The sequence below is a fragment of the Piliocolobus tephrosceles genome, chromosome X, assembly GCF_002776525.5.
Source record: "Piliocolobus tephrosceles isolate RC106 chromosome X, ASM277652v3, whole genome shotgun sequence".
In the NCBI taxonomy this organism is placed as follows: Eukaryota; Metazoa; Chordata; class Mammalia; order Primates; family Cercopithecidae; genus Piliocolobus; species Piliocolobus tephrosceles.
The window spans coordinates 70,984,732-71,008,341 of record NC_045455.1 but is presented as its reverse complement, the minus strand read 5'-3'; the positions used below and the strand labels follow the sequence as shown (position 1 = coordinate 71,008,341).

General features: G+C 37.0%; 1 protein-coding gene and 1 long non-coding RNA gene across 3 annotated transcripts in view; one reads left to right on the top strand and one right to left on the bottom strand.

Moving 5' to 3' along the window:
• The window catches only part of CPB2 (carboxypeptidase B2), a 51,950-nt gene that overhangs the window by 2,306 nt on the left and 26,034 nt on the right, over positions 1 to 23,610 (bottom strand). Inside the window, exons 5-10 of one of the 2 annotated variants that reach the window (XM_023187281.2) lie at positions 23,015 to 23,116; positions 18,132 to 18,236; positions 11,517 to 11,627; positions 9,192 to 9,285; positions 2,733 to 2,935; positions 265 to 352 (exon numbers count right to left, since the gene is read on the bottom strand). In XM_023187281.2, the coding sequence (XP_023043049.1) occupies positions 265 to 352; positions 2,733 to 2,935; positions 9,192 to 9,285; positions 11,517 to 11,627; positions 18,132 to 18,236; positions 23,015 to 23,116 (703 nt within the window). The remainder of the gene's footprint in view (positions 1 to 264; positions 353 to 2,732; positions 2,936 to 9,191; positions 9,286 to 11,516; positions 11,628 to 18,131; positions 18,237 to 23,014; positions 23,117 to 23,610) is intronic. The other variant, XM_023187282.1, reaches the window with a different exon arrangement.
• The window catches only part of LOC111523000, a 48,986-nt gene that overhangs the window by 3,074 nt on the left and 22,302 nt on the right, over positions 1 to 23,610 (top strand). The window lies entirely within an intron of this gene.

Here is a 23,610-nt window from a genome sequence, read left to right as displayed (position 1 = left end):
ATGCCAATTCTGTAATTCCTACTCTATTGCGAAAAATATAATTACTTAAATAGCATTTTGGCTTCTTTTTAGGAACTCATTTATTAATATAGCTTTGTTTAGCATTGTCATCGCTATTATGCTTCTGTTTCTAATTATTACAATTCAATTGTATTACATGTGACCCTATTTAATTCGGAAAAATTAAATGCACAAAGAAAAACAGACCACACAGATTTCTTTAGTAGCTCAAAGTTCTCTAAGATCATAAGAAGAAATACTTACATAAGGTTTCTGAGCCATGGCCATGTGTATACCTGATATTTTTACTGGTTTTCTGAATAGCACGAACTGCTTCACTGGCTACTAGAGACTGAAAGCAATAACACATGGAATTTCAGTTAATGTGCAGCTTTGAAACATGACAAGTAGAAGTTTCCAAAAAACAATCATACATTAATTTAATCAAAATGTACATGTAGAAAATCTAGATTCATCTAAAAGGCAAATAAATAAGATAAACAAATTAAAAATGTGCACTTTATGGTAATCACAATTGGGTGGCTTTAAACAAACTATTTCAATATATTGAAATTTTAATTTGCAGAAAAAAATCGCATGCCTTTTTGGGAATTCCTTTATTACGGAAAATGAAGTATAACTATATTTCAAAGGCTTAGAGGTACTCCATTTCTGAACAAAATTATCACCAAACTTTAAATCCAACCTCTCTAAACACATACATACACCTAATGCATGTATGAATTATCCTTCTCACTTCTTATCCTTCTCACAACTTCTATTTTCTTCTTGTGTAAAATGTCTAATGACTTCCACAGATTCATCAAATCAAAAAAGATTATGCCTCTGGTATGGAGCAGGATAATAACTAAGACCCCCATTTGACTTCATTTTGTTCTAGCTTATAAAAATCTATTCTGAAGTTCTCACTTATCTGGAACTTTTCTGAAATTGGAACTAGCATCATGGTATATACACTGTCACCTTCTTGAAAAACTCAGAGATTTATCAGTGGATATTATTTTATGCCATCTCTTTGTTCAAAACATAAGTTTTAATGGAACCCCATTGTCTACAGAATGAAATACAAGTTTATCTGACAGTCACACCCCTTCAGAAGCCAACCTAATCTACTTTCTGATGGTATCACCCTCCACTTTTGCATTCTTTTATGGGGAACACCAACTTCTCGCTTGGAACGTCCTCTCTTCCCTGTCTGCCTATAGAAATCCTCTTTCAATGCCTGTCTAAAATGTAGCTGATCTTTGACATCAACAGCACTTTATAATTCATAGTTTTTTTTCCCCCTTAATAGATTGTAAATTTCTCAAGGACAGTAACTACTTTATCTCCTCGCTTATCTCAGCATTTCCCTCTGAGTGCATTAATGAAGTCCCCTGATATTCTAGTTAGAAGTGAGTTGTACTGTCTGTGCCACTTATTTAGTAGTTACTCTGTGTCGCCTTAGAGTACAGCTATTTGTAACATTTGCTAGTGGTTGAGCTCCCTAACCATAAGACATTCTCTTAAAAGGCAGGATTTTACCTAATGCTTCTTTAAACATCCATTGACAAGGTATTTTACACGTAATGGCTCTCAACAAATATGTGTGCTGACAGTAATGCAAAAAAAAAAAAAAGCATAATTAGACTAATTCTAATTAGTCTAATGACTAATGTCTAATGACTTCCACAGATTCATCAAATCAAAAAATGATAAATTAAAAATTTATTATGATTTCCCAAATCATGATAAATTTCCTGTTATTTCTTCAAAGATAATATTTTAAAAGGTGCTTTCCTTAAGAGTTTTTCCTTGAGAAGAAAAAAGCTCAAGTATCAGCTACGTTTATGTTCTAAATGGGCTACTTTCAGAAAATGCAAACAATCTTATATTTGTCATCAGCAATTGCTAGCTCCTATAATGTGACTATATTTTATTCTGTTAAGAGAGCCAGAAAAAAAAAAAAAATGTGTCACTAAGAAACAAGCTACTACCTAAAAATTAATCCCTTCCCAAGAATGGGGCTGTTGATGTAACACTTCCACTGTCTGAAGAGCATCTGCAATGAGGATTTGTCGAAGCCTAGCTACAATCCTTCAAGAATCCTTGCATCTTTTGCCATCAACCCAAACATACAGTATCTTGGGCTAAAAAGTGCTCAGGGAGTATCAAATTGTGTGAGTCCTCTTTGAACTTCCTGTATTGTCCGTTATGTTCCAAAAAACAGACTCTTGCTTCAGTGCTAAAATTGGGGGTACTTTAATGGGACCAAAACCCTGAGGGTTCAGGAACTCAGGGCATGAACAATTCCTACTGCTAATCCCAAAACAACGAGTGTTGTGTTGAGACTGAATCTGTGGTTCGCTGTTGCAGGAAGCTAGTGACCACAAAGCTGTCGCATGATTCCATACTCATCCTTGCTTATACGGCTTCACATACAGATCAGGTCAAGTGGAATAGTTCCTTCCTAACCTTCAAGGAATTTGTCTGACATTTTCTTAGGAAGCCCATGTGCTAGAATAAAGTGCATGTTGTTAGGGTAAGGCATGTTCTTTACATTCCCTTAATGAACACTGACCGAGGGTGATTCTCAACAGGATCACACCATGATTTAAAACATCTATCATTTGCCTTCTAGAGGACAAAAATGTTTGCAGTTTTTGATTCTTCAACTAAGTGTTATTTTATTTACAAAATGCTAATGAGAAAAATAATTAAGTAGCACTTACCAATTCCTCGTGGTCTTTGCTTTTGCTTCGAGTATAGGAATATGGAAACACTATATGCTGGGAGTATGAATGCATGCTGATGTATGCTTTAATGTGGTTGATATTTGTTCTCAAGAAATTTGCCACCGCCTTCACTTCTGGTTCTGACTCAGGATAAAGTCCACAGTAGGTTTCTGAGCATGAGAAACTGGATGCACCTTCCTCTGCAGTGAAATTGATAAGGTGAAATTATGAGGAGATGCACATAGTACTGTAATTTGTGGTTTCCCAGACAACGTATTCTCCTATCTGTGTTGCAACATTTTTAGATGAATGGATTAGGTAGGGCTCTGCAAAGAACATATTTCCACTAAGTGTTGTTTATGTTTCTTTTGAAGTCAGATACTTATCTGCTCACACAGCTGACCTTCTAACAGTCATTCCCAGCACCTGTCTCCCTTGCGACCTTGAGAGTGGCTAAGAGAGTCTCAGAGATACCAGCCCTGTCTCCAGACCTCTGGTTATGTGAGAAAAAATAAACCCCATTTTCCTTAATCCACTGTAAATTTCGTTTTTCTGATATTTGTAGTTTTAAAGCTACCATTAATATAGCCCGTAAAAGAAAAGCCTCACTTCACAACTCAGAATATGTAAGTCTGCCTTCAGTGCTACTTTTAACTTGCTAAAGTGGTTTAGTAAATAAAATGGGATGATGGTATTTGTTGCCAGACCAACATTCATTCGTTCCTTTAATAGATTATAATTTGCATCACTTCAGATGGTACCCTGCCTTCCAATATTTCTCCCCCTGTCCCTAATTCACAAGGGTGAAGCTCCAGCATGCCGCATCTGACACAAGAGATTATCCCTTCCTGCAAACAGTTGAGGGCTCAGGATTGGGTCTGACTCTTGTGCTTTGCCAATCTGAATCCCTTCAAAGATAACTTGAAATCAATACTAAGAGTCTTATCTCAGTCTAGCTGCTCTCTTGAACAGACAGTAAAAATAGTAATACTATCAGCTAATGCCTGTGGAGCACATGCTGTATGTCAGGAACTCTGCTAGGATTTTTGCCACATCTCATTTAATTCTTACAGCAGTCCGATGAAGTAAATACTGTTATTTTAGGAGATGCAATCTGGATATTCTTGGTGGTAACCATTCTTCAAAATAAGAGGCTATACAGCATATTGTTAAGCACCCAATTACTGGATTCTAAATCTTGACTTTACCATTTATTAGCTATATGGCCTTGGGTAAATGTTTAAAAATCTATCTGTATCTCTACTTCCTTATCTGCAAAATGGAAAAAGTATACATTAAATGCTGATTGAATGAGGATTAAATGAGTTAGTTCATACAAAGTGCTTTGCACAGTGCCTGGCATGTAGTATACATTTCATAACTGTTGCTGTTTATCATCATCATCATCACCATCATGTGGACTGAGACCTGAAGGAAGCCAGTGTGCATCACAGAGATGAAAAGGGGAGAGAAAGGATTCACTGAGCCTCTCTAGGGCTCCAGGCCCAGTTCCCTTCTGTCTCTGAGTCCAGCTGCATCCCTGCCTCAGGGTTCCATGGGCTGCTTGCTATCCTTACAGAGCCTGCTTTTCTTATTTAAGTTCATTCTGCTTTCTTCCTGTTATTATATAAGCACAACGTTAATGTTTGTTAAAAAATTGTTTCCCTGAGAGGAAATGTGCTGAACATCTTAGGTCTTCCGAAGTATTTCATTTGTAACCAATAAGGTGATTGGATAAACCATTTTCCATAGTTTAGTCACCTTTGAATATTCCTGCCCTTTTATGTGGTATATAATTCTAGAGAATAGAGATTATATATTGGGTATGGAGGTTGGGGAAGACATAACCATTGAATAGAGAGGTGGTGCCCTAATATGAATCCTCAGACCAGGGTTGTTTAATAGAAATATAATGCAAGTCACATATTTACTTTAAATTTTCCAGTTACTACTTTAAGAAAAATAAAAAGAAGGCCAGGCACGGTGGCTTATGCCTATAATCCCAGCACTTTGGGAGGCTGAGGTGGGCAGATCACTTGAGATCAGGAGTTTGAAAACAGCCTGGCCAACATAGTGAAGCCCTGTCTCCACCAAAAATACCAAAAAAAAAAAAAAAAAAAAAAAATAGCCGGGCATGGTGGTGCACACCTGTAATCCCAGCTACTTGGGAGGCTGAGGCATAAAAATCACTTGAACCTGGGAGGCAGATGTTGCAGTGAGCTGAGATCGTGCTACTGCACTTCAGCCTGGACGACAGAATGAGAGCCCGCCACACACACAAAAAAAGAAATATGTGAGATTAATTCAATATTATAATTTATTTAACCAAATATGTACAAAGTATCATTTCAAATGTAACCAATAGAAAAATTATTCTTGAAATACTTTATGTTACTTTTTTCATACTAGGTCTTCAGATTCTAGTGTGTATTTAACACTCAGTGTATGTTTCAATTCAGACAAGCTAAATTTTAAGCACTGGATAGCCACATGTGGATAGTGGCTACTGTCCTGGGCAGTGAGCCTCGGATTCTCATTCTATGACTGTCCTTCTAGAGATTTCAAGCCGTTTAGTGGAAAGAGCCTTGAAGAGGCAGGAAACTTGAGGTTGAAACTCTGCTTTACCATTAAGCAGTCATGTTAATTTGGGCAACTACTTCATCCATCTCAGCCTCAGGGGCCTCATCTGTACCACAAAGGAACTTGGGCCACTGGATCCCTCCAAGCTCAAGCATTATTTCATCTATAGACATGGAACCAAGCACACTGTGAAATATCTATAATAGGCAAATTCATAGAGACAGAAAGTAGATAAGACGTTACCAAGGGCTGGGGAGAAAGTAGGGATGAGGAGATATTGCCTACTGGTTACAATAGGCAAAAATCTCTCTTTGTGACAATTAAAAAATTTTAGGAATAGATAGTAGTAATTGTGAATGTACTTAATGCCACTGAATTGTACAATTAAAAATGGTTAAAATGGCAAATTTTATATTACATGTATTTTATCATAATAAAAAATAATTTTAAAAAACACCATAGTCTTCTAGAAAAAGAAATAAAGGATTTTCCATTCAAGCCAGTTGCAAAAACTTTGTAGTTGAACTCAGTGTTTTAGAAAATGTGTAGGGCTATCTTAGGTAGTTTGAGACCAAAGGTTCTCATAATGTGCTCCCGTTATGAACTGAATTGCATCCTCCAGAAATTCCTATGTTGAAGCTCTAAGCCCCAGTGTGACTGTATTTAAAGATAAGGCCTTTAAGGAGATAAGGTGAAATGAAGTCATAATCGTGGGGCTCTAATCCAATGTGACTGGTGCCCTTATAGGAATAAAGAGAGACACCAGGGAGGGTTGTGCAGAAAGACAAGGCCATGTGAGGGCACAGAGAGAAGGCAGCTATCTACAAGCCAATGAGAAAATCCTTGGGAAGACCTCACTCTGTTGGCACCTTGATTTTGGACTTCCAATCCTCAACTGTGAGAAAATAAATTTCTGTTGTTTAAGCTACCCAACCTATGGTGTTTGGTTGTAGCAGCCTGAGAAGACAAAGACACTCCTACAACCTACCCTCCACTCTCATCTCCAATACACACACACAAAATTTTAATACAGAGGAGCATAAAATGAGTAAGTAGGTTTGATATGTCACTTCCTGTTAATAAGTGAGGTGTTTTTTAGATCCTTTATATAAAGAATCGTAGGGGCACATTCTAGTTGTAGGGATGAGAAAGATAAGATTAAATTCTTTTTTCTCACTGTCTTGCTTACATAATACAGAATACATACTGGAACAGTTGGTAATAAAAGGAGGTCCTTAAAATTATTTTTTATTTTTGGGTTTTTTAAAATTAAAAACCCATATGCTTGCTGCTTCTGTTTCTGTTTTTCACTCTTGTGATACTTAACAATATAGCACCATGCCTAAGAGGGGACTGAGACATTTTTTGATGACAATAACAGAATATATTTTGACTACTTGGCTATCCAAATTAAATAACACTGACTTCACCAAGAAAAGTATTAGGTAAAATCAAGTACCAAAAGAGCTGGAAGATAAATAAAAAGTTCCAAAAAGGAACTGATAACCTGGGTTTATATCCCAGCTCTGCCACGTACTTGCGCGTGCTTGCTACGTGCCCTTGAGAAAGGGACTTAATTGTTTTCAGCCTGGGTTTCTCCATCTATGATTCGTAGATAATGAAATCTGGGTGATGAACTATGTCAATGGCTCAGCGCTGAGTAACTGTCAGCTCTATTCAGATTCTTTTTACATCACTGCTGTTCCTGGGATCCCCTGGCCCATTATTAGTGCCACTGCAACTTTGGGCCTCTGGGAACACGAGTGGTTTCTTAGGGAGAAACCACTAAATGATTCCCTGGAACCTAAGTCAGGATGAACTACCTGTTTCTCTGAGTTCCTACCAAATCTGTAGCTCTTAGAGCAACTAAATTCATTCATGGACTCATTTAGTTAATATTTTATGAGGACCCTCCTTGTGCCAGGCACTGCACTAGGTAATGAGTATTGGTTTCTGTCGGCATGGAGTTTCAAACCTAGACAGGGAAAGAAATAAGGAAATAAGGTAAGTACTTTGTTGTGAGGTTTGGTTTTCTTTTGTTTTGGCAATCAGCTTTCCCGGGCTGAATGTTGTGAGGTTTTAATAGGTATTCTGGGGTTTTGATAAAATGTTTAAAATCATGAAATTTTACATTTTTTGAAGGAAATAGGCAAAATTATGTGCATAGGATGGTATAGGGTCCAGGTCTGGGAGGAAGAGGATGTTTCTGTGGGTACAGTAGCTTCTCTGTCTTATGGGCTCCATGGAGCCCAAAAATACAGATGTTGCATACTCCTTGTTAGGTTAGTTTACTTTCGTAGCTGTTTCTGAAATGTCATACTATGAAAAATAATGTTGAGTGGGTGGGAAGAAAGAGTGAACTAACACCTACCCCCCTAAAAGCAAACCTCTTTGTTTTCAGGTTCAGGGAGTACGTGTGCAGGTTTGTTCCATGGGTATATTGTGTGATGCTGAGGTTTGGGATTATATTGAACCCATCACCAAATAGTAAACACAGTACCAAGTAGGTACTTTTTCAACCCTTTCCCCTCTCTCCTTCCCTGCTCCTTTTTTGAGTCCCCAGTGTCTATTGTTCCCATCTTTGTGTGTGTGTATACCCAGTGTTTAGCTTTTACTTATAAGCGAGACGATACGGTATTTGATTTTCTGTTTCTGTGTTAATTTACTGAGGACAATGGCTTCCAGCTGCATCCATGTTGCTGTAAAGGACATAATTTTGTTCTTTTTTATGACTGTGTAGTATTCCATGGTATGTATGTGCCACATTTTCTGTATCCAATCCGCCATTGACAGACACCTAGATTGATTCCATGTCTTTGGTATTGTGAATAGTGCTGCAATGAACATCCGATTGCATATGTCTTTCGGGTAGATCGATGCATTTTCTTTTGAGTATATACCCAGTGATGAGATTGCGGAGTCGAACAGTAATTCTACTTTTAGTTCTTTGAAAAATCTTCAAAATTCTGAAAGCAGACTGTTCTTAAATGCATAATTCAACATCACCTAATGCCTTAACTCAAATTAGGAAATAATAAATTCCCACTGTGCTTTTTATACTATTTTTAATATTATTATTTTTATATTTTCTTTATATTATTTATTAAAGAAATTAAGAAAGTGAATAGTGAAAAAAGTGTCTTCAAACACTATAGAAGTAAACATTTACTTGTGCAATTAAAACATGAGGCGTCCAGGCCAGGCACAGTGACTCACTCCTGTGAGCCACTTTGGGAGGCCAAGGTGGGTGGATCACTTAAGGCCGGGAGTTTGAGACCAGCCTGGCCAACATGGTGAAATCTCATCTGTACTAAAAAAAAAAAAAAATACAAAAATTAGCCAGTCATGGTGGCATATGCCTGTAGTCCCAGCTACTTGGGAGGCTGAGGCAGGAGAATCCTTGAAACTAGGAGGCGGAGTCTGCAGTAAGCCAAGATTGTGCCACTGCACTCCAGCCTGGTCAACAGAACAAGACTGTCTCAAAAAAAAAAGAAAAAAGAGAGATCCTCCCCCCATCTCAGGTCTTTGATATTCTAATGATGAATGTTTTTGTTTATTAAAATTGGATCTTTAACTGTCACTTCTTTATTATTCCAGGTTAATAGATTTTAGAATTTTGAAGCTAGAAGGAATCTTAAAGAACTGATTCAACTTTCTTATTTTAAAGATAGGAAAACAGGAGAGAGGAGAGGCCAAAATGATTTTCTGACTCTGGCCAACATTCGTAGCATTACATTTACCTAAGCGTTTATCATTTAAATTATTCCCTGATTCAGACAGGCTAGCTCTGTATTTAATTTGAATTCATGGGCCTTTCTCTGTGACAATCACCCTTTCAGTGAAGAGATATTGCAAGAAATAAAGCCAACAACCTACCACACCAGTGTTTGGACGCAAAGTTCCTATTCAGGTCTGTTCCGATGCAACGATTGTTCGCATAGAAAGAACGGTTCTTTCTCCACATTCGATTCTACATAAACAAAATACAGACAACCTGGGTGGCCACGTTCAGGGCCCAAGGAAAAACACACATGTGAAAGTCCATGAAACCAGAGTTGCCTTTCTCTCCTTCAACCCCATACCTTGCATGGCTTCATCACATTGCTGTCGTTGTAATATTCCTTTGCACGGCCCCTATTGCTATCTGGGTTTCAATCACATCCACTCAGACTATTTTAGTTGAACCAAACAAAATGGTAATACTTGATCAATTTTGACTGATAAAGATTTCATTTCATTCCACTAGGCTGCTTATTAGCCTTCTTGTTTAGTCTTGTTTGCTTTACATTAATTTTATGCACAGGGTCATTTTGAGCTTTGAAGAAAAGCAAAATAACTTTGTGTCTCAACTCAACACTGAGTCATAAGTTAAAATGCTCTCTTTAGGTTGAATTCACCACTCCTCTTTCAAAGCTAGAAAAGGTGGAGATGTGAAGACACCTCTAATCTGATGACTTCTTCGATTGTACTGATTTGACTCTGGTTTTTAAATATAAAGCAAATTCCCTATTGGGTTATTGGGGCAAACCAGGAAAGTTTGGTCATGTAAAGAGTTGCACAGACTTTAAGTTCTGAGTTTGGGATGATGTAGCACCCTTTTCTCCTACTCTCACCAACCCTCTGCCAAGCCTTCCAGCCTGTTACCACTCCCAAGCCTGTGGTTCAGTGGCAACAGTAGACCCTGGGGATATCAAGTTCTCGAACTGTGGGAATTAATAATAGGGTAATGATACAAAGAACAGTTGGGAAGTTGGAAATCTAAAGGGTGACTGAATTCCACTGTGATTCAGGTTAAGGTGTAAATATACTTTATTATCAGTTCACAGATATGACCATTTATTGGACACCAAATTTGTGTTAGGCATTATGCTAAGTAATTCTCAATTACTTAGTTTGGCATTTGCCCACCTCCACCTACAAAATTTTCAGTTACAATATTCCTCTCACCAGAGATGACTTTTTCCTCAGTCTCCTGTGCCATGTCTATCTCTTCTGCATAAATTACCTCCTACATGAAATAATTCATGTGTAATTCCATATGTTTCCAATCACACCAACTAATCTTCTTCCTCTTAGTATTTATATGTGCTACTCAAATAGGTTTTTCTAAATTTATATATACCTAGTTATGTTTCTATGTGCCCCTCTTTAAATTAGAAAGTATAGTATTTCATATTGCTTGAGTAATTTTACATGAATCACTATGTTGATTAACCAGAAAATACAGACTGACGAGTATGTTAAACTACAAGATGGTAATGCAATTAGCAAATCCTGATGAGGGGAAACTCTTTTCTTTGACAAATAAATTGCAAGGAAAAAAAAAAAAAAAGAGAGAAAGAGCAAAAGATGGAATGGGAGTCCATGGATTAAAATAGAATTAAAAGACCTATAAACCAATCATAATGTAAGAGCCTTATTTGGATCCGGAATCAAAGAAACATACTTTTTAAAAAGTTATGAGGCCGGGCAAGGTGGCTCACGCCTGTAATCCCAGCACTTTGGGAGGCCAAGGCAGGCAGATCACAAGGTCAGGAGTTGAGGCCAGCCTGGCCAATATGGTGAAACCCCATCTCTACTAAAAATACAAAAAAAAAAAAAAAAGCCAGGTGTGGTAGCAGGCACCTGTAGTCCCAGCTACTCAGGAGGCTGAGGCAGAAAAATCTCTTGAACACAGGAGGTGAAGGTTGCAGTGAGCCGAGATCGTGCCACTGCACTCCAGCCTGGGCAACAGAGCGAGACGCCATCTCAAAAAGAAAAAAAAGTTATGATACAATTGAAAATACTGGCAATATTTTATGGTATTCAGAAATGGTTAGTTTTTAAGGTATAATTATACTGTAATTATTTTTTTCAGAGTTCTTTTTTTTAGAAATGCACACTGAAATATTTATTGATGAAGTGATACGGTACCTAGGATTTACTTCAAAATAAAATGAGTAAGGTAGAAGTGGGTAGACAGAATTCAGATGAAACAAGACTGGCCATGAGTTAATTATTGTTGAAGCTCTGTGATGGGTAGATAGAAGTTTACTACACAATTATGTGCACTTATATATATTTGACATTTTCTACAATAAAAGTTAAAAAATGTAATAATAAAGCCATTGTGCTTAGATCCAGACTTCTATGAATAATTCAACCTATATATCCTATATCTCCAAGGAGAGCATGATTTGTCTTCTTTGCCTTTTCTCCTACCTTTTTCCATGAGTAGTCATAACCATCCACATTAACCACTGGCATAACATAGAAATCCACATGCCTCAGAAGATTGGTATATTCCCCTATTATCCCATAGTATTCAGTTATCTGCAAATTAAACAAAGAATATTTAATTAGATCTGTTTTAAGTTCTTCTAAACTGTGTGTGTGTGTGTTTTAATTTGTCATTTGGCATGTTTAGATTTGCAGATTTAACTTTCAGAAAGAGTGCTAATTCCTCAAAAGAACTGAACTTAGAGTACTCGGCTACAAAGTGGTGATAAATGCCTTACACATGGTACAGTCTTCCTAATTAATGAAGGCAGAAAATCGAACCATAAACTTCCTAAATTTTCCTTAAGAAATAATATTAACTCTTTATTGAAGCCTAGAGCCCACTATGAAGATTTAAGGAAACAAAAACGTAGATTTAGTGTAGCTCCTTTTTCCGTAATTCATGTTCATCAGAACTTAAACTACCTACCATATTTTATCCCCAGGTGTGATTACCTGATATTTGCTACATTGTCCTTAGAACTTGTGGAGCTCAAGTTTTGCTAGAATTGAGTGTGTTTCCCAAGCATTTGATCATCTAGCTTAAGAACTGGAGTAGCTTCTCCTAGGTACTGGCTATGAATTCCTGACAGACGTCATCTCAAACTTGTTCCTCTCTACTTTAGAGTCATCCAGCTTAGCGGCACATATTACAATGTGATCCAATGGCATCCAAATTTGGTGGCTGAGAAATTTACCCCAAAATGCCAAAATGTACAGGCAGGAGAACTATAAAGACAAATTTTAGCTAGTCAAATCATTTCACCTAGGACAAAGCTTTTGGTTTAAAATTATAAGTTGTGGCAACATTGCTGTATTTTAATTTAATTCACAATTAATTACATTAAATATTTAATTTGGCTTACAAATCAATAAATATTTAAGTTGCCTTAAAGTATACTCATGGCATTGTTAAGAAATGTCTTTTTTATTATTGACAAAATAAAAACAAGCCTTTTATAAACTTTACTATTTTCCCTTTAAACGTTTAAAATATTATATTCATATTTCCCTAGAACAATCACAAGAGTCACATTAAAATTCTTTGCCATGAAGAAATACTTATGAAATCAGAGAGAAAGGAAAGAAAAATGTTATTTTAAAATCTACTGTAGGTCAGAAATAAAAGGTTAATGAAAAGGAAGCAAAATTTGTAGAAGGAAGCCATGTTTTGTCTTGTTTGTTTGTTTGTTTGTTTATTATACTTTAAGCTCTGGGATACATGTGCAGAACGTGCAGGTTTGTTACACAGGTATACATGTGCCATGGTAGTTTGCTGCACCCAACAACTTGTCATCTACATTAGGTATTTCTCCTAATGTATCCCCCCACCCCAACCCCCCAGCCCCCGACCCCCGACAGGCCCCGGTGTGTGATGTTCCCCTCCCTGTGTCCATGTGTTCTCATTGTCCAACTCCCACTTATGAGTAAGAACATGCGGTGTTTGGTTTTCTGGTCTTGTGTTAATTTGCTGAGAATGATGGTTTCCAGGGAAGCCATGTTTTAAATAGTTGAGCAACCAGTTAAATATGTTTTTATGCTACAAATTTATAAATTTATGTTAGCATCACTTTTCAGTAATCATGTAGCATTCATTATTAGAAAAATATTAGGAGAGCCTGTTCCTTTCAAAATAATAAAGCATTTCTCATTTTCATTTCTACAACATGGCCTAAACTTTTAATAGATGCAGCATGATGAGTTTCTTTTTATGCTTCACTTTTTAAATTTCCTTCCTACCTTTACCTCTGTCTGGTTGGATGGGAATCTTTCCACAAAAAGTTATGCTCTGAGAGATGACCAATGTTAGGCCCAGAACAATGTTACCTATTTCTTTATCTAATAGGTAGGACTCCAGACAGAAGGAGTGAGTGAGGGCTGAGATACAGTCTGTGCTGTGTGCCAAGCCACACCTTCAAGTGTGGCTATAGCTACAATCCCGAAGGAAGGGGTGCCCATTTTTTCTTTAACCGCGTATTGAGATATAATTTACATTCCAGAAATTCACCATTTTACAGTGTGAAATTCAGTGGTTTTTGGTGTATTCATAGAGTTGTGCAACCATCACTAGTATCTGATTTTTGGAACATTTCATCATTAAAAAATCCCCATACCTATGCCCATTATAACTCACTCCCCTTTCCCTCCTGCCACTTCCCCATGCCTCTGACAATCACTAACGAACTTTCTGTCTCTGTGGATTTGCCCATTCTGGACATTTCATAGAAATGGAATAATATATGTGGCATTTTGTGTCTGGTTTCTTTTACTTAGCATAGTATTTTCAAAATTCATCTATGTTATAGCATGAATCAGTACTTCATTCCTTTTTATTGCTGATTGACATTTCATTGCATGAATATGCTGCATTTTGTTTTTCTGCTCATAAGTTGACAAAATTTGAGTTGTTTCCACTTTTTGACTATTATGAATAATATTGCTATAATCATTTGTAAACATATAGGTGTTCAGTTGTCTTGGGTATACACCTAGGAGTGGAACTACTGAGTCATATGGTAACTCTTTACTTAATCTTTCGAGGAACTTCCACATTGTTTTTCAAAGTGGCTGAAGAAATTTTGCCTGACAATAAATAAATATTTGTTGAAGGTATGATTTACCAACATGGCAAGTAACATAATTGAAATCCTGTCCTACTAGAGATGGTCTGCAATATACAATGATTTCACTTATGATTTTTTGACTTTACAATAGCACAAAAGCAATGCATATTTGGTAGAAACCATACTTTGAGTACCCGTGCCACCATTCCATTTTTCAGTTTTAGTGCAGTATTTAATACATGATATGGGATATTCATTTATATCCCATATCCCAAATTTATTATAAATTAGGTTTGGTGTTAGATGATTTTGCCCCACTGTAGGCTAACATAAGTGTTCTGAGCACATTTAAGGAAGGTTAGGCTATGATATTCGGTATTCAGTAGATTAAGTATATTAAATGCATTTTTTACTTAAAATATTTTCAATTGTGATTGTTTATTGGGTTTATTGAGACATAACCCCACCATAAATTGAGAAGCCTCTGTATAAAAGAAAAACAAGATGAGAATAGAGGAGAATGGAGAAGAGTGTAAGACTGTGTGAGTGATGAGAGGGTGGGATTGATTCCCATCAGCTGGCCTGTAGTCAATGATTACTCAACTCTTCCTCTCACTTTGCCTGGGGTGCACTCAAGCTTTGCCTTTAATGTGGCCCTAAACAACAACAACAACAACAACAACAATTCCTACCTAGAAATTAACCAATGACCATTTGACAGATAATAAATTAGTACATAAAGACACATAGGTCTGTTAATGGGGTTGCTAAAAATATATATATATATAAGACACACGAAGGGAAAATTTTAAAACAAAATGTTACCATTACAAATATATCAGAGAGCTATCTGTCTCAGTTTTTACTCCAATCTCTATATATGTATGTATAGTTTGAACCATAGCCAATGACAATAAAGTATTTATCCCAACAGTAGGTTCTGTTTAGATACTCTCTGGAACCCAAAATTGTATGTCAGCCTAAACCTGCAACATTAATTTAAATTTCAAATTCCACAAGGGGATATTGAGCACCAATTATGTTGACCAAACAATATACCAGGTTATGGGGAACAAAAAAATTACTTTAGAGCAGGTCTCTGCCTTCAAAACCCTAATAGAAGTGATAAGTTGGAAAGGGAAAAGCAGCAATTCAATGCTATTGATAAAGTATGATAATGAACAATGGCAAGATGTAGAAGGTGGCTCAGAAAAAGGATGGTTAATTCTGTGGAGTGTTTGGGGTTGGAACTCCTGAAGAGCAGGTCAGGGGGCAAGAAATTGAGGGTCGGGGTGAATTTGTGATGGGACCAATTAGTTAGTGAAGAAAGTATTCCTGGAAAGGGACTGATAAATTAAAAGGATGTAGATCTATGTAGGAACTACAAATCTACTAAAGTTGGGGGGGAAAAAAAGCAGTCATAGTAGGGGTGAGAAATGAGAGAAGACAGGAAATTAAGAAGTTATATTCCTAGATGGCTTCTTCTAACCTTCTTTGTTGCTGCCCATGGCCATATTCTGGGTCTGAGGAACAGCAAAACATTACTTCTGAGATCCAGAGGATGGCTACAGGAGAAATTTGCTAAAGGGGAGTTGAGATGAGGTTTAGTAGAAGAGAGAACAAGGAACTGTGAAGGTACGTTGTTAGGTGACTCACATTTGGACTTTGAATTCACTCAGAATGATGGCAAGAGTTGGAGGAGAAAAAAGAATCATGAACCAGGTACCAGGAAATTATCTGAAGGTCAATGCATGATAGCAATAAAATAAGAGTGCAACCAGATTATATAAGTTTCTGAGAAGAGAAGAATCATTGGTAGTGGCAAGACAGGAGAATGCTGATCCACTCCACCAGGGCTCTCAGCACATGGTGATGTGAAAGAAAGAGCAGCCCCTCTACTTGAAGTAGCCACCAGGGAGCAGTGTCATTAGGTTATGTGTCACCTGTGGTGAGGAGGGACAGAGAGAATTCTGTGAAGGCCCTGAGGCTGTAGAGCTCTAATTTTGTGGGCAATTAGATGAGAATTTTCTAGGGCAGAGATGTGGCAGGAGGTCAGCAGTGAGAAAAGCCATTTGGCAGAAAAAGTACTTGGCAAGTTGTGATGGTTAACATATATTCACTAGGTCCTACGACGTGCCAGCCCCTGTGTTGGATTTTGGCTTGGTGATGTAGCCATGCAGAAATTGGTCTCACCTCTGCCTTTGCAAAAAGAGAAGGATCTAAATTTGCCTCCTGAGAGTATGTGAATGAGAAGCTTAGAAAGAAATGACTGGCCTCAAGCTTCTCAAAGGGTAGTGTAGTGGATTTCTGCTGAAACTAGACTATAAGATTTTTGAAATCCTTATTAAGTTGCAGAAAAGAGTGAGAGACTTAAAAGCTAAGATTTTAATTTGCCTTTGGGTGCTTTAGTTTTTGAATATAAAACCTACCTTCACAATTGTTGAAAGATAAATATTTTATTTTACTTTCCCTCCTCCAGTGCTTTGAAGCACTAAGAGAGTCAGATGATCTGAATTAGTTTTAGGCAGGCGAGAATGGAGTTTAAATGTCCATTTTGAAAGACCTTATTGATTATGTTTCTTTGGGCTATACAAATCAGGTTCACATTGTTGGAGCAAAATACTCAGCTATAAGATCCTTGGGCTATATTTTGTTCATCCTTGTATTTCCAGATCTGAAACATCATAGGCAATTTATAAATATTTGTGGGTTAAATAATTTAATCTTACAAAGATTCAGCAAGCAGCTTGGGTAGAGGGTAGGATATCTAATAGGAGGGCAGAGGTGTCAGGAAGACAAGGGCAGTAATTAGGGATAACCTCACCAATATAAATTAGAGCCAATATGAATGGAGGTTTCTTCTTGGCCCTTCTCATGTTCAGTGATGGAATGGAAAATAAATGTTCTTACTCTCCTACTTTGTACCCTTCTGTCTTTATTAACTGCTGTTCCCTTCACTACCTAAAATAACCAAAGTACCCAACTTGGGAAAGGTTCCAGATCATGATGTGACTGGGATATGTTAAGGGTCTGATCAGTTGGAATCATCCTCTTTTGGCCAAGATAGTACCAATGGTGTTTGGGAATTTCCAGTAGACTCAGGGAGATTGCAGCTCCCATCCATGGGGGATGGAGGATGGAAGATTCACAGTGAATGAAGGCAAATAGGGATGTTGCATTTGTCAAGGTCCAGCAAAGGCAGAAACAGTTTTATCTTGAGGTACTTAAGAAGTGCCAATATCTTCATTTCCTAACTCATCTATTCTGTTACCGTGTATCTGTGAATGCAAAGACTACAAAAATCATTTTCAGAAAGACACATATTTTGAGTTATTTTTCCAGTGGCAATGATTCTTTGTAGAAATCAGTGTAGAGAACATATATTCCCATTTTATAGGATTTGAAGCATAATTTTTAGTGTTTTCATTTATCAGGGTGGTTAATAGTCATTATATCTTTTACCTTTCCAACATGCGATTTGTCTTATATATGGCTTTTTTTGATGCAAAACCCTTCTTCAGGGACAAAATTCCCTATTATGACATATGAGAAAACATACTCTGTTTCACCTCTGTAATGTTGTGCTTATGTTCAATTTCCAAGGGTAAAAGTGGCAAAAGATGTCTGGATAATTAAAACCAAAATAGAAATAAATTAATTGGGCCCCAACTTAGATAATTCCTTCAGTCCTTTCCTCTACTTAGTCAACATATTATAATCAATATACTATTTCTTAATCATTTTTTACTGTTTAGCTCCAGGCAGAAATGTAAAAAGACCAACAATATTTTGGGTGATTTAAATGCTTGAAGTCATGTTCTTCAACTCATTAATGCATAAAAGTCACCTGGGAAACTTGTGAAAATTGTAGATTCCCCAAGCTTCATGATGTGACCTAGGAAAATGCATTTTAATAAACAGCCCAGTTGAGTCTGGCACAGGTGATCTTGGGCACCATATTGAGAAATATGGTTAAGAGAATGTGAATACTTACATGGCCTATGAACCACAAGCAGAAAGCAGGAGAGATCCATTCTCTGGCATGGATTCCACAGTCAATCCACATGGCATTTTTGGCTGTTTGTTCTTTTCCAGAAACCTGCTCAAAGAAACCCCAAAAGTAGCAAAAACAATAACAATAAGCTTCAGGATAGTAACTTTCATTTATATAGTGCTTATATTTAATAGTTTCAGCAGATCTCTGAGATATGAATTGTTCTGCATTTCTTTGAAAATTCTCAATGGAAATTTAAACACTGGTGAGATTAAGTGACACTAGTTAAGGTAGCAAAGCTGGTGTGAATTGAAACTGAAGTTTGAAGCCAAGACTCTGATTTAAAACTTTTTATCCTCCCACAATTATGCAGTCATGTCAGAGCTGCATGTGGAAGTTTAGAAGAGGAGACCAGAGAACTAATGATTTGGGCTGTATCTTCATGCTTCATTTAGAGGTAAATGGGTGTGAGTTGGATGGCAATCTTACCTGAGAGGTGTAGAGACACACCAGGAGCAGAAACTCCCTCAAGACTTTCCTCTGAGTGCATTTTTTTTTTTTTTTTGGTGTGGATTATTTCTTTATTTCATACAAAGAGAAGCATACATCTAACTTCTCATGAACTGATTACCAGCAAATAAATCTAGGGACAGAGGCTTTGTATGGTGGACTAATACAAGCTGCTAACTCTGGAATAAGAATTGTCAACCTTTTCTCAATGATAGCCTTTGATGTCTTTAGAATAATTATCAAGAACACCTCCAAAATTAATCATACTGTATTTGCCTTTAAAAGTGAGCTACAACACAATTTAGGGTATAGAGCAGTGGTCCCCAACCTTTTTGGCACCAGGGACCAGTTTCATGGAAGACAGTTTTTCCATGGATGGGGAAGAGGCAGGGTGGAATCAGGGGTTGGGATGGTTTGGTGATAAAACTGTTTCACCTCAGATCATCAGGCCTTAGATTCTCATAAGGAGCATGCAACCTCGATCCTTTGCATGCACCGTTCACAACAGGGTTTGTGCTCCTATGAGAATCTAATGCTGCTGCTGATCTGACAGGAGGCATTGCTCAGGCAGTAATGCTTGCTCACTGGCTATTCATCTCCAGTTGTGTGGCCTCATTCCTAACAGGCCAAGGACTGGTACCTGTCTGCAGCCCAGGGGTTGAGGACCACTGGTATAGAGGGAAGGGAGAAGAGTGTTGTAAAATCGAACAAATATGTAGATTTGCAATTCCAAAACAAGAAAAAGAACGAGTTAGATATTTAGATTGTCATTTGAACCACTCCAGGAGGTTTTTTCCTAACTTGGAGCTAGCAATATTTAATAAGATAGTAAATAAGAAAGCCCAATGGCATTGGCCACTAATCGTCAAATTGTATAGTCAAAGAGAAGTACCTAGCTTATTCTACTCAATGTAAAGAAAATCTTAAGTTGTCTACTTGACCTTTCTAAGTCCTGGGCCAATTTTCTTGGCACTGGTTCTGGCACCGGTTCTGGCACCGAAAAGTTGGCAAAATCCCAGAGACTCACATTATATGCACATCCTTGATCAAGTAAGAGTAGGACCAAACCATCCAGAATGCATGATTTTTCAATGTGTACAGGTTCCAGGTAAGCATGTTCCAAGGACTACACACAGCATGGCTGAAAGCAAATGTCATGGGTGGATATGCCATGATACATGGATCCAATCTGATTGACCAACTCAATGACCAAGGGGATCCAACATTTCGTATGTCTGCCTTGAGTCTGCATTGCAAGTACTTGTAAACGACAGATTAAAACTGAGAAGTCCTAACCCAAAGTCTTATCTTTGAATAACTGGAAGCTAACCTATCACAATTTAGATAATGTTGGGATACTGTGCATAAATTATATGTTACTAAATTAAACGTACATTTTTAGTGACTACATTATTTTCCAGAGCTTTTTAAAAGGAACTTTAAGAGAGAGAGGTAGAAAGCAGAACCATAGAGTTGTTTCCTAGTTCTGAAAACAATTGGCTGTGGCTATGTTCACTGACCTTTACTAAGGTCAATTTATTCAAGAGAGAAGACATCCAATCCAAGATAGGTTAATCAACTTCTCTTCCATAACATTTTGCAACTGAACATATATAACCAAATGGGTGGCAATTGGAGTAGAAACCATCATAATAACCCTACTGTAAAGGACTTCAGCCTTTTCCTGCTGTTTGTCCCTTGCTGGGATTTGTTGTCCTGGTCTTACTTTAGTTTCAAAAGTTGTACCAGGAAGTACTAACCAGAGCAAACAGGTAAGATAAAGAAATAAAAGGCATCTAAATGGGAAGCGAAAAATCAAATTATCCTTGGTTGTAGATGACACAATCTTATATTTGGAAAAACCTAGCCTCCACCAAAAAACTAAATTGCAGGTTATAAAATCAACACACAAAATCAGTAGCATTTACATACAACAATAGCAGACAACCTAAAAGAAAAATCAAGAAAGAAATACCATTTACAACGACCAAAAAAAAAAAAGACCTGTAATAAATCTAACCAAAGAAGTGAAAGACCTACAATTAAGATCATAGAACACTGATGAAAGAAACTGAAGAGAACACACACAAAAATGAAAAGATACCTCATGCTCACGGGCTTAAGAATTAATATTGTTAAAATGTCCATGCTACCCAATGGAGCCTACAGATTCAATACAATCCCTGTCGGCACCAATACACTCTTCATAGAAAGAGAAAAAAAAATCTAAAATTCATATGGAACCACAAGAGATCTTGAAAACCCAAAGTAATGCTGAACAGAAAGAGCAAAGCTGGAGTACTAAAACAGCATGGTACTGGCATAAAAACAGACACATGGACCGATGGATTACAATAGAGAACCCAGAAATAAATCCACAGATTTACAGTCAACTCGTTTTCAACAAAGCCACCAAGAACATACATTGGGAAAAGGACAGTATTGTCAATAAATGGTATTGGGAAAAATTTTATTCATAAAATTCAAACTAAATCCCTGTCTCTCACTATATATATAAAATCAACTAAAAACAGATTGGACTTAAATGTAAGAGCTGAAACTATAAAACTACTAGAAGAAAACATTGGGAAAACAATTCAGGACTTTGGTCTCAGCAAAGATTTTTTTGGGGTAAGATCTCGAAAGCACAGTCAACAGAAGCAAAAATAGATAAAGGGGATTACATCAAACTGAAAACTTGCTTCTGCACAGCAAAGGAAATAACAGAGTGAAAAGAAAAAAATGGGAGAAAATATGTGCAAGCTATTTAATAACCAGAATATATAAGGAACTCAAATAATTCAAAAGGAAAACACAATCCAATTTTTAAAATGAGAAAGGAATCTGAACAGACATTTCTCAAAAGAAGACACACAAATGGCCAACAGGTATATGAAAAAATCCTCAACATCAGTAATCATCAGAGAAATGTGAATTAAAACCGCAATGCAATATCATCTCATCCCAGTTAAAATGGCTTTAATCCAAAAGACAGACAATTACAAATGCTGGAGAGGGTGTAGAGAAAGGAGAACCCTTGTACACTGTTGGTGGGAATGTAAATTAGTACAGCCACTATGAAAAACAGTGTGGAGGTTCCTCAAAAAACTAAAAATGGAACTACCATGTAAGCCAGCAGTCCTACTATTGGGTATGTATCCAAAAGAAAGGAAATCAGTATATTGAAAAGATACCTGCACTCCCATGTTTATTACAGCACCATTCACAATAGTCAAGATATAGAATCAACCTAAGTGTTCTTCAACATATGAATGGATAAAGAAAATGTGGTACATATACACAAATGGAATATTATTCAGGCATTAAAAAGAATAAAATCCTATCATTTGCAGCAACATGGATGGAACTGGAGGTCATTATGTTAAGTGAAATAAGCTATGCAGGGAAAGACAAATACCATGTTCTCACTGATATGGGGACTGGAAAAAGTTGATCTCATATAGGTAGAGAGTAGAATGGTGACTACCAGAGGCTGAGAAAAGAGGATACAGAGAGGTTGATTAGTGGGGACAAAATAGATAGAAGGAATAAGTTCTAGTGTGTAGTAGCACAGTAGGGTGACTAGAATCAACAATAATTTATTGTATATTTCAAAATAGCTAGAAGACAAACTTAAAATGTTCCCAACACAAAGAAATGATAAATGTTTGAGATGATGGATATCTCAAATACCCTGATTTACACATTGTATGCATGTATCAAAACATCACATGTGGGGAGAGAGGGAGAAAAAAAATCACATGTACCCCAAAAACATGTACAATTATTATGTATCAATTTTTAAAAATTAGCATCAAAAAGCTGCACCACTTTTTTAATTTTTAATTTTATTTTTTTCAAGTCCTGGTTTTATTTTCTGTCAGTATTTGTCCACTAACAGAAATAGTGTTTGTCCAGTAACAGAAAATAAAACAAGGACTTGAAAACAATAAACACCACTTCCTTCATTTTATGGAAATGTTATAATGGCTTATCTAATGTCACATAAACAGAAACAGAGTTAATTCTAGAACTGGGGTTCATCTAGAACTGAACCCTTAACCCCCAAGAGACTGTCTGTGGAGATAGGGCCTTCAAAGAGGTGATTAACATGAGGCCCTTAGGGTGGGTACTAATCCAGACTGACTGGTGTCCTTGTGGGAAGAGATTAGGACATACAGACCAGGACAAAACTTTATTATTAATGGGAAAAATAGCCAACCCCTAAATAGCCAGGTATTAAAGTTGAGGAACACCTATAATGCAAATATTTTCAGAACTCAAAGAAAAGAAACTCAAGTTTTAACAAACACCACTGGAGAATTAATCCTTCCCCTCACGTTGAAAGATCAACGACTTTCCCCACAACATACCTTTAAAACATAAAGTGGGTGCTTCTCATATGAGGATCCAATGTGGATTTTTGTAAGCATATCAGGATACTTCTCACTTATAAGTTCTATCCAAGAATAGATCTAGCAAAATGGAAACCAGAGGTTAGTCACAAAGCAAGTTCAAAGCATTTCCCTGACCAAAGGAAGCAGCTAACTTCTTCAGAGAAAGGAAAACCTCTGCATGTGCAATGCATGAGGACCTAAAGCACTTATGGCAGGGTGTTTCTTCTGATGTTGAGGGAAATTAATAAAATTAAAGTTTTGATAAGTGTCAAGGTTTTGGGAAAGAGTGAAAAAGTGCTAAGATATTTATAACGAGGTAGGAAAAGTTAGTCTTTAAACTATGGCCCCTGAAAGTTATTTTTAAAGTCATCACATTGAGTCACTGCCCCTGTGTATGAAATTCTTGTTATCATTTATTCAAAAGTTCACTTTGATATGGGACTTAAAAATGCACTTTTCAAGATGAAGGGAGTCCTGAGCACCATCTTTACGCAGGATAAAGGGAAGCATCTCTGTTTCCCACTGAAGACCTGTGCAAGCACAGTGAGATTGGCAGAATGATGAGAGGCAAA